Source organism: Lissotriton vulgaris, unplaced genomic scaffold (assembly GCF_964263255.1).
Source record: "Lissotriton vulgaris unplaced genomic scaffold, aLisVul1.2 SCAFFOLD_214, whole genome shotgun sequence".
Taxonomy (NCBI): domain Eukaryota; kingdom Metazoa; phylum Chordata; class Amphibia; order Caudata; family Salamandridae; genus Lissotriton; species Lissotriton vulgaris.
The window spans coordinates 2,024,782-2,041,320 of record NW_028243866.1 but is presented as its reverse complement, the minus strand read 5'-3'; the positions used below and the strand labels follow the sequence as shown (position 1 = coordinate 2,041,320).

At 46.8% G+C, this 16,539-nt stretch overlaps 1 protein-coding gene across 2 annotated transcripts in view; it reads left to right on the top strand.

The window, feature by feature from the left end:
• Window positions 1–16,539, top strand: part of LOC147668216 (mRNA-decapping enzyme 1B-like) — a 261,966-nt gene that overhangs the window by 72,126 nt on the left and 173,301 nt on the right. For both annotated transcript variants that reach the window (XM_086948698.1, XM_086948699.1), the window contains exon 4: window positions 14,065–14,131. In XM_086948698.1, the coding sequence (XP_086804824.1) occupies window positions 14,065–14,131 (67 nt within the window). The remainder of the gene's footprint in view (window positions 1–14,064; window positions 14,132–16,539) is intronic.

Sequence of the window (16,539 nt, the reverse complement as noted above, 5' to 3'; positions counted from 1 at the left end):
ATGCCCTGACCTGTCCCTATTCGTGTCCATGACCAGGTTGAGATCCCCCCCTATGAGCAAGAGGGAATTAGAGGGTTGAAGCGCTTCTGAAACTACACCTTTTAAAGAAGACTCCTGTCCTCTGGGGCGTAGAGGGAGCCGATTGTCAAGCGCCGGTCCCCTAGTAGAAAGGTGTAAGCTAAGAGATGACCTTTGACCTCCCCTGCCTTGTCTCCCACCTTTCCTTGAAAGCGCCTAGACACCAGTTGGCCACCCCTGCCCTCTTCGCTGCGAGAGAAGAAAAGAACTGCTGGGGGAAGGCATAGGAGCGCATCCTGTACCAGTCCTTGGGCAAAAGGTGAGTTTCTTGCAATCAACAAATCTCGGCCCTGGAGTTCTCCAGATATGAGATCACAGCTCTCCGCTTAACAGGATTGTTCAACCCCTTCACATTAAGGGTCAGCACCTTCAAACTGGAATCTATCATAAGAGGTCAGGTGAGCGGAATGCCATGGGAGCGCAATCCCGCCACTGTGTCAGATGGAGATCTAGTGAGCAATCCAGCACTGTGAAACCCCTCGGCACACTGGTTCCCACCCATAGCCCCTCCCCCAACCCCGTCCCAGTCCCAACCGACCCCTCCCCTCCTCCTCCCCCTCCCCGTCCCTGAACCCCCAACCCCCCAGTCCCCAACTGCCCCCCCCTTGCAAACCCTCAACTACCCCCCCTCCCCCCCCAGCCCCAACCTGTGAGTCCCAAATGTGAATCATAGTCCCGGGCCTATCCGGAATCAAGTCAGGCCCGTAGAGTCCCAAAATGGAGGAGTACGTGGCAGTGGCGACCCCTGTGGCCCCCCTTCTCCCCCCCGCCCTCTCAAATGTCAGGCAATGAAAGCAGATCCCCAAACCATGTCACTTCAGGGTGGAGCCGCTGTATCCTTGACCACCTCTTGGATGGCCTCTGCATGTTCCATGGCGACGGTCGCTGGGTCTCGTCTCAGGCGTGATTTTGGCGAGTGTCGACTCCGTACTTGCTGCCAACCATCATGGGAGGGTTGCGACAAGTCGTTTCGTGAGGACCTCAGGGAGGCATCCCCCGCCCGCCCATCCTCTGGCAAGTCAAGACCTAGCAGGGCACATGTGTCCTGGAGCGAGCGTAGCTGGTGGAGGACTCCCTCCCATTTGAAAATCAGCCGAAACGGGTGGCCCCATGAGTAGGGCACCCCCTTGTCTCTTAAAAATGTGGTGACCACCCGGAAAGCCTTGCGTTTCTGGAGCGTTATCGCTGAAAGGTCTTGGAATAACCCCACTGGACTGTCCCGAAAGCGAAAAGGTTGAGTCTGGCGGGCTTCTCTCAAAATTCTTTCTTTCAGGGGAAAATCCGGGAGAAAGGCTAGGATGTCCGGGGGGGGGAGGGAGTGTGGCTGGGGCGCGACGTGCCAGGCCGACCCTATGCGCCCGGTTTATGCGTATAATAAAGTCAGCAGGCTCGCCAAGAATCTCCCGAAACAGGTCCTGCAGATAAGTAGTAACACAATTCCCCTCCGCTTTCAATGGCACTCCCCGGACCCGTATGTTATTCCGCCGCGAGCGGTTTTCGAGGTCCTCCACGTGCGCCTGGAGGTCCACTTGTTGGTCCCGAAGGCGGAGGACCTCTTGCTGCAGGTGTTTCAATTCTTCACAGCGGGCATGGCTCGGCTCCTCCACCGCCTCCACTCTTTTCCCCAGGCCGTCCACATCACGGCGAAGTTCTCGCTGTTCACCGGCTAAGTCCTGTTTCAGGGTTTGGAAGTCTTCGCGCGGGGTATTGAAAAGGGTTTCAAAGAAGGCTTTCGTGATAGGGGCCTCCCCGCCGTCCCTCTCCGGGGTGACAGCTGGCACAGATGGCGATGGGGGCACTTGGGCCTTCTCACCCTTCGTCGCAGCTTTCATCAACATATCCGTGATCGGGCGGCCCCCTCTGCGATTCGAGTTGGCCATCGCGGCACGTTTGGGCCGGCTGCGGGGGGCAAGGCAGAGTGGGGCCGTCGGCCGCAGGAGGGTGCACCCAGACGGCTAGATGGCTCAGCCGCGATGCCATCAGGTGCGCAGGATGGACAACAGCCGAAGGGAGCTCTCGCTGCGGAGTGCACGCCCGGTATGCCCTCGCGGAGCCCCGGGTCGAGATCAGTCGGAAGACAAGGCGCGTCTTGACTGGGGGCACCCGCTGTCGTAGCGCTCCACTTCCCCAAAAGATTAGTCAGTTGCGTGGGTGGGTAATCGTCCCACCTCGCGCCGATGGCAGGCCTCCAACGCTTGCCGCCAGTCGGGCCCAGCCCAGGTGTCGCCACAGGTCACGGCTTGCTCCCGATCACATACCTCCGGTGGGTCAGGACATGGCTGGGGCTGTCGTGTGTAGTCCCCGGACAGGGCGATGCTACGGGCTCACCTTGAGGGCCCCACGTCAGGGCAGGGGCTTCCGCCGATCGCCGCTCCTCCACCCAGTGTAGGCCCAAAGCCCGGGCCTATATTTTCGTGCAGGGCCGCCGCCTGCCACACACAAACCCAGTGGGCGCGCTGCCGAGGCCTGGATGCTGCTGCAGCTTCCTGCCGAAGCGGATGGATGCGGATGGCGTCCCACCGATAGGCCTTCAGACCCTCCGGAGCCTCCACAGGGGCCGCACCAGGCAAGGCAGGCCTGCGGCTGTTGCTCTCCCGGCCTCCACGTCGCGATGGGTCTATCTCTGTGCCCGCGGCTGCAAGGGATGTCTCGGTGGGTGCCACTGAGAAGCCCCGCACGGCAGGGCAAAGCACCAGTGGTTTGGGGGCTACTTGCAGGCTAGGAACGGGGCAAATCGGGGTTCAGGGCCGGGGAGCCGAGCGGGACACGTCCTATCAGGTCACCATCTTGGCCACGCCCCCCGTCGCCATCTTGGTCACGCCCCCGATATTTGCTTTTAACAGCTTTTGAGCACCTGGAAAAAACTAAAAGTGGTCTGCTAATAAGCCAGGTATTAAATCTCCAAAACCCCCAAAACTCCTAGAGTTAAAGGCGCTGCTAGGATTACTCCAGACTAATCCGAATACATGTTATTGGGGGATAACATTGGGAATTTGTTTTTCTGTGTGAAATCATAGATTATTTTCTCTCCATTTTCTATTGACGTGTCATGGAGACTTTTGTCTCGTTTTCAGCTGGTGAAGTGTAGGCAAAACTCAAAATCTGCAGTGTTCCCACAGAGCTTGGTACACAGTAACTAGCGTTACCTGGCCCACCCGGATTTTTGGGGCACTTATGATCAGGATGATAGACCTTTTGTTACTGCAAGTAATCTTTTGTATCCAAAAGGCATTTTCCTAAAAACTGAATTATTTTTACCCTTCACCATGGTCTTGAGAGGCTGTAGTTTGTTTGTACTAAAAACGAAACTATTCCTGCCTACTAGAAGCTTGTTTGAAAAACACAGCCTGTTGGGATAATATAGGTGTTTGAAAGTCTCTTTTGTTTTCTAGGGAACTCTTGCCTTTTTTTTAAATAATTATAACTCCGGGTCCCCTTTTCCGATATTTGTTTGTATGGAGCTCTTTTACCTCTTATGCCTTTTTTATAAAATTGGTTTGTAAAGTATATGGATTCATTTATTGACCTGAATGTTCTTATGGTGCTTCTAAACTACTTGGCACCCATTTCCTCTGACGGGAGCCATTTCTCTTTAAGCTGCAGCTACCAAGAGGAAACAATGATTCTTTTTCGAAACATGTTTTACTTAACATTGCTCAACATTAATAACTTTGTGGTAGGTTATATCAATCTCCCTGCCAGTTAATAATTAAGTTTCTACTGTAGTTATTAGTGGAGGGAAATAAATATGATCTTCTATTGATGTGAGACTGCTTCATTTGTTTGTAAAAATAAATCCTACCTTCTTTGTCTTTGAGTAAGCATGTGATCTACTTCTGTTGGGTGATAACCTACTTTCTCAAATTTATGATTATAAATTGTCGTACTGGTTATGTGGTTTATGCATTTTTGGCATGCTTCAAATGGGATGAAAAGTGTTGGTCTCCCTATGCGATAAGATTTTTCATCCTACCTGTATGTGGCAATCTGTTACTATCCTTCTGTATATAACCTTTCATTATGTACCAGTGAGGACTAATTATTCATAGTCCACATCTGTAGAGCAGGCTCACGTCAGTGATCTATTAGCACATCCTTAACATTCTTGGTTTGTGATTGCTGAGAAAGCCTTCATTATTTATTTCCATAGTGTTATGATTGGTGGTTCCTTGAGGAGAAGAATTCTGTTTTTACTTCTGCTCTGATAAGCTCTTATTGAACCACTGTTAAGAAAGTATTCCAATTCTCTTTCACTGGAATAGGCATTTATGTTCTTACTCGCTTGAACGTTTATGCGTCTGTTTGGTATGTGTTCCTGGCCCTCCATGTAGGGCAGCCATTTGTAGTCTGCTTCCTCTGGTAGATTGCTTTGATCTGCTTGTTTTAGAATAATCATTAATTTTCTGCACCAACACATTAAAAATTCAATGTCTTTTCTTGTAGCTTAAACAGTGTTGGTGTGGTACTGAGGAGTACACTTTTTTGGCTAGTTCTACAGTACGTGTTCCTTATCATATCCTGTTGGGAAAACACTTGTAGTATCCTAAATAGTTAACTTTTTTATATTTGAGGTAAGCATTTTTAGGTGTCCTCCAAAGGAGCAAGCACTCTAGGTTTTACATTGGTATCTATTCTTAGTCCTGTCCTTGGGATAAGCATATATATTCTTCTACCGGAAAACATTGAAGCATTCTGCTTCTGTTAGGGTAACCATGCTTTATTTGTTCCTGTTGGATAAGCATCATTTGGCCTAGTTCTAGAAGGTAGTTTTGGTATGCTCTTGTTGGCAAGCACTTTTGGTGTACTTTATTGGGTAAACCTTTTTGGTAAGCGGCTGTAGAACAAGCATTTATAGTTTCCTCCTGTTGGGCGAGTTTACTTGGCGTGCTGCTGTTGGGGAAGCATTGTAGGTCTGCTCCTGTTGGGCATCCCCTCCTACACTTATGCTACTCTTATTCCTGTTCTTCTAATACGCGAGCATTGCTGGGCTATTCTGATAGACTATGCATTCTTGGTCTGCCTCTGTATAGTAAATAATTTTTAAATATTCCAATTTAGTAAGCATACTTGGATTCGGATATGCATTGTTGGTCCTCGTGTGTTAAGCAAACATTATTGGTCTGTTCCTGTTGGGTAAATAGAATTGGCCTGCATCTGCAGTGTAGGCGTTATTGATCTGCTCCTAATGATTATAGATACTTAACCTTAGTAAACGTACCACAATTGTCATTCAGCACTCAGATGTTTCTATTGGCTGTAAATAGCAGTTATTTCCGAGTTTAATGGTATTCTAATTATTGACCCTGGAAAGATGGAAGGCTGAGTTGTCCTGGCCAGGATTCTATCTCATGATCTGCAAATCACAGCAGTTGTCAGCTGCAAGTGTTTGTTGAGACATCTTGCTATAGCCTGGTTGTAAAGGGTTAACAAGTGTTGTATTCCATTCTACTATTTATTTATTGAAGTTTTGTATAGCGCTAGCTGGACCCGAGGGTATCAGAGCGCTTCACAGCAAATACAAATAAGCACCAAAAAGAAAGTGTGGACGGTAAACAAGAACAGGGGGCACGGGGGGGGGGGGGGGGAGTAAGTCATTTCTGTCTCTATATTAAACCTTCATAATTTCCTTCAATGGGATAAATTATTGAAGACTTTACCTCCAAATTCCTTTATTTTAGCTGTACTTGGATGAAAAGGTGTTGCTCAAAAGAAACACTAAGTTTGCATAATTACAGTTCTCTGCTTATCACAATCATGGCAGTTTCGTTTCTGTGATAAAAATGTGGAGTCTCGTGTGAAATGTGGACCATTTTAACCAGGAAAAAAACATTTAATAATTGACTCCAAATAAGTCTTGATTTGAGCAGTAGCTCTGTCTCTTGCTAATATTTGCAAGTAAGAAAGTAGAGCAGAAAATACTCGAATAGTAATGTGAAATATTCTTCAAGCGAGGTTTATAAAACAAACACTTAGAGCGGCATCTGCAGGGATGCGGTTCTCAACTTTAGAGTCAAATTAGACAAAAGGGACAGATGTACTTAGATACAGGTCGCAATAAGTCCTTACAAATTGCACACATTTTTATGACCTGTATCTGATTTTGGTGATGATACCTATGTAGTAATAGGTTGCATTCCAAAATCTACGAAATGCCTAAAGAATAGTATTTACGCTAGTCGCTATTTCTCCCCTTACACTTTGACTACAAACGGAGAGATGGTAGCCTGCTAAGAATAGCATGCCACCATCCGCGTGACTGCATTACCAAATGTGAAAGATTTTTTTGAAGTAGCCCATTTTCCTTAAAGGAACCGGTACTGCATTAAGAAAAAGTTTAACTTTTGATTGTGAATACCGCAATACCAGATGCTAAACCATCCCGTTTGATGTTTCCTTTGCATATCTTGCAGAATATTACTGACGGCTTGGCGAATGCGTTCTTAGTGCTATGTATTTTCGGCGGCTGCTCCTGGTTTTTAGGTCTCGTAGCGATACAGCGCGTCAGCGCTGTACTCGCCGAGATCTTATGTCAGGGAGCATGCTTCCCAGGAGACAGTCTGGGTCGCGCGCTTTGCCTTTTCCGCCGGCCGCGCGCGCGCGAACGCGCTCGCCGTGTCTGTCTCCTGGGAAGCATACATACACAGGCACCCTCTGCACGCATGCGCACACACAGACACACACACAAGCACACATCCACGCACGCACACATACAGAGACCCCCGTCGCGCACACACACACACGCTCCTCCGTTGCACACACACACACGCTCGCACACACAAGCGCACCGCCCCCCATCCCACTTACCGCCAGTCCGGTCTTTCCCCTCATCTCGTGCACAAGCTGCGCAGGACACCAGTTTATGCATCCCCTCTCCTCGCGCGCCACAGTCCACGTCATCACGTCATCACTTCGCCCGACAGAAAACGTGCCACGTGACGTCGCTGGTGGTGTTGTTATTCTGTCCCAATATGGCGTCTATCATGGAAGGTCCGCTAAGCAAATGGACGAACGTTATGAAAGGTTGGCAGTACCGCTGGTTCGTGCTGGATTACAACGCGGGTCTCTTGTCGTACTACACGGTAAGGGAGCGGCAAGTTCTACGTGACTTACTTTTTGGGGGTGTCTAATGCATGTGGGCGGGGCATGTAATTTACAGAGAGACAGTAAACCAATGAAAGGTAGGGCGCAAGCTGCTGTGACCAATTGGAAGCTGAAATAGTAGTTACATTGACGGCTGCGGTATAGGTTCTAGTTATCCGCTGGTATGGTCCTGTACTGCAGTGTATTTCTCAGTGACAAAGGTCAAGTTGTGCCTCTAAAGTTGTATTCGTTTGTCCTTCCTCTGCAGCACTATTAACTATATTTCCTTCAAAAATCAAACTTTTGAGGACTGCGCGCTTCAGTTTTCAGCACAGCACCTGCTTTTATCAAATGCGGGGGGCCCCATCTCCCCTATCGTTGTCCATGTGGCTTGTAGTAAGTAATAACATGTATTCGGGTTGTTGCAGTCACCAACCTATTAAAAGTAACATGTGGACTTCTAAATAACCGTATCACATATGGGTGACTTCCAATTCGATGCATGTTAATTACTGGGATGGTATTTGGCGGCGCTGTGAACACAATAAAACATGTCCCTGCAGGCGCCGTCCCACCAGTCACATGTATATTGGATTCTTGCAGACAACGAAGGTTCGGCTGTTTCTTTCCTCTCTGGTATAAACTTCACGAGACCATAGAAAGCACGGGTGGGACATCTGCCAAGCTGCGACGGACGTCCCATCCGCTCTATTATAGTGCACAGAGGGCCATTCGCTGCGGCTTGGCACATGTCCCGCTTCCATCAAACTCTGAATCGGGCTGCGAGGCTCTAGTGCTGCGAGGACCAAGTCTGAGCACACTGGTCAACTCTTGCTGTGTGCGAGGATGGATCCATTGTGTCTTAGGGTTTAAAGAACATAGGATGACTTTTGGAGAGAAGCAGAGTGGAGGTCATGTGCGATAAAGTGCCTGGCAGCAGCAGAGAGCGCTGTGCTGACATCAGTGACAGTTCTGCCTACGTAGCACCCTCACGCAGGCCCCGTGGTATGGACAGCGCCTTGCAGTAATGGCAGATGCACTCTCGGCGCTGCACAAAGCGTCACTACCTCAGTGTGCATTGGAAGCCGCAACACACACTAGACCGCGCCTAGAGGTAGTAATTAAGTGCAGTGTGCCCTGCCAGCTTACAAACACACTGCCGCCATCAAGGAGAGTCACCAGGCACTGCGCTGCTGCTCGCTTCAAGGCACCTAGGCGTGTGCACACAGCGTCACTCAGTCACGCTCTTCCTCTCATCCCATTCTTTGCCCAGTTGTCTTCTCTTCTTCTCCATTTCAACCTCTTCTTTCTCTATGCCTCCTGTCTCATGTGCTCCTCCCGGGTTTGTGTGGTTTCTCGTTTGTTTTTTTCCTCTCTCTCCACAGTGCTTGTATCCGTGTTCCACCTTTCTGCTCCTTCAGTGTTCTCCCTTTTCTGTTCTACTTTCCCCTCACCCCACCTTCTCTTTGCCCCTTACCACACATAACCTTCTCTTCGCGGTCTTTCCACATCTTCCTTTTACATACTTTTCCCTTCTCCCCTGTCCCCAAGCTGAAGACAGTCAAGGGGAGTTGTAAATCCAGTATTTGTAAAGCACGAACAGTTACCCGGAGGCATCCCGGCGTTGGGGGCCGTCAGGAATATTACGCAATTTATTGCCCAGAGTCACATGGTGCTGGGCTGACTTGTTTCCGTTTCCCACCCGCTCCTACATTACGACCGCTCTACCTCACACCAGCTTTTTTATTTATTTATTTTAATTGGAGCTTTTGTGCTAAAAAATATTTATTTTTCTATTTGCCGTCTTCCAAACTGAATTGGAAAAAAAAGAAAACTGGAGCAAAACACACCTATGTAATGTCAGCGAAGTGCGCATACATTCTGATGCATGCTTTTGACAGTGGAATAACTGCACAGCCATTGTGTGGGCATTTTGTTATACATTTTTATTTTGATGATTGTGGGCAGCATCTCAATGCTTTGCAGCCCCACCAAAGGCAATTGGCAAAGCTAATACAGGCTTGAGCAAACTGGAAACACCCAAGGCACAGGCAGAAGAGTCGATCAAATCCTCAAAACCCCCTGCTTCTGCTCCCACCCCAGCCTCTCTCCATGGAAAGTTCTGTCCTGACGTCCCATTCCCCTTCAGATACAACTGCCCTCAGCCTGGTCTCCTGAGCCTCCATCTCTGCTCACCACCCATACTTCAATGGTACATTCTTAGACTTTGGTACATCAACAGAGGTTAGATTTTTGCCTCACTCTTTAGGGTCTTGAACCTCAGTGACATCATCCAAAAGAATATAGCATCTCAGGGGCCACAAGCACAAAAACAAAGCAGGGAAAGAGGACTTCCGACCATTTATTGAGGGCCTCACCCTTACCCACCACTATCCGGTCCTACCCTCTTCAAGGGAAACTCACCTGATTTCCAAATCTCCTCAACAAAGACATTCTTTTGAAACCATATTAACGTATAATACTGATTGGCCCAATCCTTCTGCTATTAGTAACACCAATACAGACTTTGCTAAAAATTTAATGCAACCCATTGTCATATACAATGCCAAAAACTCAAACTTTAATGCTGCGAGACCTATTGCATTGCAAATGCTTGTTGTAATTCTATTACCAGTTACGCCCCAAGAAGCTCCTTGGGTAACATCTTCATGCACTTACAATTCTGTGTGTGTAATACTTGTAACTCTCGAGTCTGCACACCCACTTCCACCCTCCTGTTCATCTTCTTTGGTTCATAACCTTTAGTAAGACTGTTTTAGCTGAAGACGCCGTCTACACAGAATAACTTTATTAGAGTGCATATGGGGCCACGATGCCTCCAAGGCTAATCAAACTTCACCAGCTCGTGGCCCACAAGTGGACAGCGCCCTGAAGCTTCCGTCAAAGCTGCCTACCATGTGTGGTGTAAGTCATTGCCACTCCCCCAGAGCCCTCTCCGCCTCCCGCCTTTATATTGTGAGGGCGCAGAGAACCTCACAGTCCGGTGCCTGGTGTCCAGGCCTTACCTCCAGGTGTGATGTACACGCTCTCGAGCTCCGATTCGTACATCAGTGTGCCCTTGTACTTCAGGTTGGGGTCGGGTGCCGTGTCTTTTGGGAGCGGCTGGTACCGTGCCGACGCCTGCTGAACAAAGGCGCGCAGCATTTTGAACTTCAGAAACACCAATGAACGCTTCTGTTAGTCTACAGTGGTCCGTGGTTTATTGTATGCTGCCAGTCTCCTCAGGGGCAGCAGTCACAGGTGTGCCTCCTACTGTTGCGCAGTAAATTAAAACGCTGCCCTCGTGTTGTGTGAGTTTGAAGTTTGCTGGTGGTGACCTAGCTGCTGTCCCCACTCCCGAAGCACTGTGTGCTCTGAGGCCTTTTGGTGTCTCCTGCCCCAGTGCAGACGTAATCTGCCAGGGCTCTCCCTGCCCCGCCTCTTCCCTTCCGCAGTTTTACATGGAAAACTTCTACTTTGAAGTGAGGGGAGACGCGCGCTGCCTGCCTGTCATCTGGGCCCTTCAGTAAGTCATGCCGGGCTCTGCCTTTCGTATCGCGCCACTGACAGCCCTGATACGGCCTCTGCCGCCGAAGGCGCGAGCTCCTGGCTGCGTCTCCGCGCGCAGGCGTGACGTGCTCCGCGAGGCGCGCCTGGAATGGGCCCACTCAGGACACTTCAGCAGCAGGTGCACCGCCACCGAGGTATGAGCTTATTGTACATTAATTAAGATCGCCACTTAGTGCTCTGCCCTGCTTGCTCTAGGACATTGTGTTCCCCTGCTACTCTGCTGTTTTTCCTGTGCCGTTTGGAGCGAATGGACCCCAGTGTGAATGGAGCCGAACACGTGCTTGTGTTTCATAATCACACAGGTTCGGCTGTTTAATAACCCCTTTTGTTTAAAGATCCAATCTTCCAAATTGTAAAATGTGTTAAAAAAAACAAAACTGGCGGGGCGAATCCTGTACAATGGAAACCTCGCTAGTGAGTGGTTATTTTTCTAGACAACAGGTGGTGTTTGTATTATCTTGGCTAAGACTTGTGTGTTTGCACATGTTCTCTTTTTTGATCTAAGGTACTTTGAATTAGGAACTCTGACGTTATGGACATTGTTTACTCCTAATTCTGCTGGTAAAAGACCCTGTTTCATTCTAAAAAATATATATATTTTTTTGTTTCTTATTATTTGCTTCTGAATAAATAATTGTTTCATTAAAAAAAAGTCGATCACAGTCTAGCATTCTGTTGTTGGTATTTGGTTAGGGAAAAACACCCAGTCTGAGCTGTACAGTTAACTATCACGGTTCGTTAACCCATTAAATACTGAGACCTCTGCTGAGACATATAAGCACACTCCAGGAAGTATGCTATTTCAGCGACCTGTTCCAGGGCTGGATTCGGCGTGACCCAGTAGCTCGCATGAACAAACACTTTGAGACAGTAGCATCCTTTTAAATTTCTTCTAAGTCAGGTCCTTGTATCCCTCGTCATTTTGGCATGTGACAGTTGAACTATCTTCAAACGTTTGCGTGATTAATTCCAAGTGTTGATTTAAACTTCCATCCGAAGAAGGTAGTTCTTTATCTTGCCTTGTTTTCAGATGCCTCACTCCATCAAATCAGAAGATATTCCACAGTCCTTCTGAGTTGAGGCCTGAGATTTTTCATAAACTTTGAGATGTTCTTCTTCTGTTTATTAGTGCTGTGGAAGTGACTCGAACAGGCAAGCATCTAAAACCATCCTTTGCTAGAAGATAAAATCCTGCATCGCAATGAAGTTAAACAATCTACAGCACATTTTTTTCATAGTTTGGCCTTTTAGTCAGACCTAAGGCCCCTTTGTGCTTTCTAGAAACATGTTCCCGGCACGAAAATGCACGTGATTGCCACATTGGTAATTTCATACTCCTTCAATCGGAAACCTAGTATCAATACTCGATGCTGGTTTTGACTAAATTGTCCTTCAAGGTGTATTGTTGCAAGATAGCTTGCACTACTGTTCCTCCTAGCACGTTCTCTTCTTTGAAATCAGTTCCCAAACGTTGTGCTTGGTAGAGAACGGAGTATAAAAATTAGCGATAATTATGTCAGTTACTCCTGTACTCCTTCCTCCTTGTTGTGCCTCTTCAATCACGAAAGCCCATAATCCTTACATCACAACATCTACTGGGACAGTACTGGTCCACTAAATGGAGAATGTCAGATGGCATTTTGTTTTCCAGGCTTTACTCTTACTTCTCAACCACAGACAGGTAGTTTTCAATTAGACTCCGCTTGTGTTACCTTGTGTGGCAGATACCGACCTGCGTTGACGAGTGCACATAGGATATACACAAGAGGGTTATTGGGCGGGCCATAATGAGGATGTGCATTCATGGTTCTCGGCAGGCTTTTTTTTTTTTTTTTTTTTAATAAGCCTCAACTGATAGCAGTTTTCACACACTACTTAGGGGATGTTTTTTTCTGATTCAGCCAGGTAATCAATATTGTAAAAAATGAACTGGTAGCATTGCTGTTTCAGAAGAAAAGCAAGTGTTTTATTAATGTTTTTCTTGTTAAAATGGCATGTCGAAGGACTTAGTTTTAAAGTGGTCCACAGTGTGCTTTTGCTTTGTTCCTCTGTAAACCATAAGTATTTGTACTCTATTAAATCTGCGTGGAGCGAAAAATTTCCCAAAGCGGCAGTAATTGTGAAGTCTTTGTTGCATGTTGGCTGCGTTGAATCATAGGTACAATGTTAAATACAGTACACACACCTTGAACATTGCAATGTCGCATCTGTATGTAGTGCATTCTGGGTGTCATTTCTTGCCTTAAGTCTTGGTGACGTACTGCTCCTGCCAGAGCTGAATGTTACCTTGAGTTCAGCAACAAGGGGTGGTGATGGACAGAGTCTCTGAATTAAGCAGAATACTCTCACCCAGTCAAGAGATCAGGGCTAGATCCAACACCGTTTTTTAGCTCACTGCACCATCCCAGCTCAGAACCTGGCTATATGCAAATTAGTCTGTTCCTGTCCCAGTGCATGATGGGAACAGGGCAAACCAAACTACCAAGCCAATTCTTACACTGGGAAGGAAACAAGCTTCCGGGGACCGGTTTCTGGCATTTCAGCCGTCGTCGGCCCGGCTTGCTTGAATCCTGATGGTGCAATGAGCAAGGGACTCACATCTGAGTATACCCTTCCACGCTTAGGGTGGACAAAATATTTAACAACAAGGGGCGGTGATGGACAGAGTCTCTGAATTAAGCAGAATACTCTCACCCAGTCAAGAGATCAGGGCTAGATCCAACACCGTTTTTTAGCTCACTGCACCATCCCAGCTCAGAACCTGGCTATATGCAAATTAGTCTGTTCCTGTCCCAGTGCATGATGGGAACAGGGCAAACCAAACTACCAAGCCAATTCTTACACTGGGAAGGAAACAAGCTTCCAGGGACCAGTTTCTGGCATTTCAGCCGTTGTCGGCCCGGCTTGCTTGAATCCTCAGACATGAGTCCCTTGCTCACTGCACCATCAGGATTCAAGCAAGCCGGGCCGACGACGGCTGAAATGCCAGAAACCGGTCCCCGGAAGCTTGTCTCCTTTCTGGTGAAGAATTGGCTTGGTAGTTTAGTCTGCCCTGTTCCCATGATGCAATGGGCCAGGGACAGACTGATTTGCATATAGCCAGGTTCTGAGCTGGGATGGTGCAGTGAGCTAAATAACGGTGATGGATCAAGCCCTGATATTTGGACTGGGTAAGAGTGATCTGCTTAATTCAGACACTCTGTTCATCACCACCCCCTTTTCTGAACCTTGAGTTCAGAGCAGCGATTACCCCAGCCTCAAAGATCCATATAGTGCTCAAGTGAACAGTCCAGCGTGCCAGATAACTCAGTATTTTCGCTTGCTTTTATTTTACAGTTTCCATATATGGGATTTGGTTTTATGACAAGGAAGAATGCCAAAGAATTGCAGAGCTCATGAAAAAGTAAGTTATTCACTGCTCAAGCTTTAAAACACAGTGCTGGTCCTTTCAGCTGAGTAACATGTATGGGGTGGTTCATCGTCCAAAATGTCATTTTTTTCCTTGTTAAGTGTTGCAGACAAAGAAAGACAGTGCACTCCTGAAGAGGTGTTGCAATAAACCAGAGGACTACTTCTACACTTAGCGATCTGCCAGCCACATTTCATGCATTAATCACAGTGCATCGCTAACTAAATAGTCTCAGATCTGATACTTCATATATAATGTAGAACTAATTCTGCCCCATTGGACACAAACAGTCAGTAGTAATCTTGATTCTCATAGTTTGTGTATTGGTCCGAATGTGTCTACGTTCTGAAGTTATCTGATCAAGTGTGAAGCAGGGTACAAAATGCCCAACTTATGCTAACTTTACTGTCTTAATTAGTATCAGACATTCACACAGTTTATATATCATGCAATCACCTAACAGTGTTTACCTGGTTCAACTTGGTTTTAATGTTTGCCGAAATATTCTTCTGTAGGGCTGTGTAATGAGACATGCCTGTCCGTTTTGGTAACCACCCTGAATGCTTTGAACTTTGTTCCTAGCTCCACTGTCCATCCTTTGACTAGTACTCGCTGAAATAGTTTCAGTGTACAAAAAAATAGATCCAAGATGTTGCTAAGGCAGTTGAACTGTTTACAGAATAACCGTGTTTTGGTTAGCAGAATAACCTGCTTCGTTCCTACTCCAGCACCGAGAAAGCACAGCTGTCATTGGAAGAGGCAGAAACTTGGGCTAGCCAGGTATCACGCAGGGTGCTCCAGAAGGCTCCATATATTATTTGCCAGGTGGAGAAGGCGGTCCAATCTTGTGCAGAGCTTTGAGGACCATTCAAAAACATTTTCCACTGACACTGATTAGACTTCCTGCGCGTCATTCACTGCTCATAGATGTCTCAGCAACCCAAGTGGTCAACGCTCTTGAGACTCCTTCTCGATTCCGTTCAGAAATTCACATACATATATAGTGTAATATGTGCCAATAGTGTGAAAATAAACGTGGCCAAGCAAAGCATATTATTGGAGCAAGTGCAATTATAAACAGAAATTCAAATGTGTATTGCTAGAGTGCAAAGACCACATCCCATGTTACTACCATAGCAGAGGCGAGATGGATGCTGATGATTGTCTTGATCTCCACTGCCTCATGTGTATGGATGTAATGAGGTGTGTTCTAGTTCTGTTTAAATACCTGTGTTTAGAAGTAACTTACATCAAAGAAAAATATGGTATAAACTATATATATAGATTTCTGCCTACACATGCATATTTGCTCGTGCTAAAATGTGGTAGACAAATATTTTCTAGGAGTACTTTTTCCTGGCCTACTTCTGTCCATTTTTGTAAATTCATGAAAGCCATACATTTGCACTAATGTCCTGCAAGGACATGTACTACAGGTGCACTTTTGTAACTTTCTTTAAGAATTGGGCCACTAATTAATTCTGGTGTTAACCAAGACCTTTTGTTTTTTATGAAAATGATGTCTATCAATCTATCGGCTGGCTTCAGTAAATTACAACATTCTGCTCTTTTGCAAGGAGCACATGGGCACACAAAGTAGTTTTGTTCAGAGCCAGGCACAATGGGCACACAAAGTAGTTTTGTTCAGAGCCAGGGACTAATGCAGCAATGTGTGTTTTTTGAGACAAAATAATATTTTTAGCTTTTGCCAATGTTTGTTATAATAGTGAAGCCCTGCAGCTTCCACAAAACCAAAAACCATGTCAAAACAAGACGCGCATTGACAAAACTGAAAAGGCTGACACCCTATAGTTGTTGCGTGCTTATCTAGGTTCCTGATCGATACTGTGACCTTATGCCCCTATTCGGCTATAAATCCATTTATTCCCTATATTGGCATAACCGTTCAAGTGCGATTTTCTGAAAAGTCATCTCTGGCCTCACACGAACAGAGCCACATTCCAGCATGACTCTCTGCTACTTCCTTTGCGACCAATTAGTGCAATGACAGAGCAGCAGTCACTATCTGATATTCCTAGATAACACTCCGAGTTCTTCAACAAGATAAAAACTTAGCAAACCTGGAAATCCCCGCTTGCTATGTTTTGATTAGTAATGGAACTCTAATGAGCAACTGATAACTGTCACTTCCTAGTGACATCTTTAATTGACGTCTTATGTCCAGCAAACTTGCGTCAAACCCGGCACCTGTCAGGTATAAATATTACCAACGTTGCCTTAAGCAATGAGAGAGATACGAGCTGTGAGTTCGTTCCCTGTTGCTGATGCCAGCTGCCTGCATGACCCTGTGTTGGTAAAAACTAGCACTCTGTCGCTGCAGCCTGCTATCCTGTGGTGGTGAAGCTGCTGATTACCATTATCGCCGCTACAGCGCGAACTAT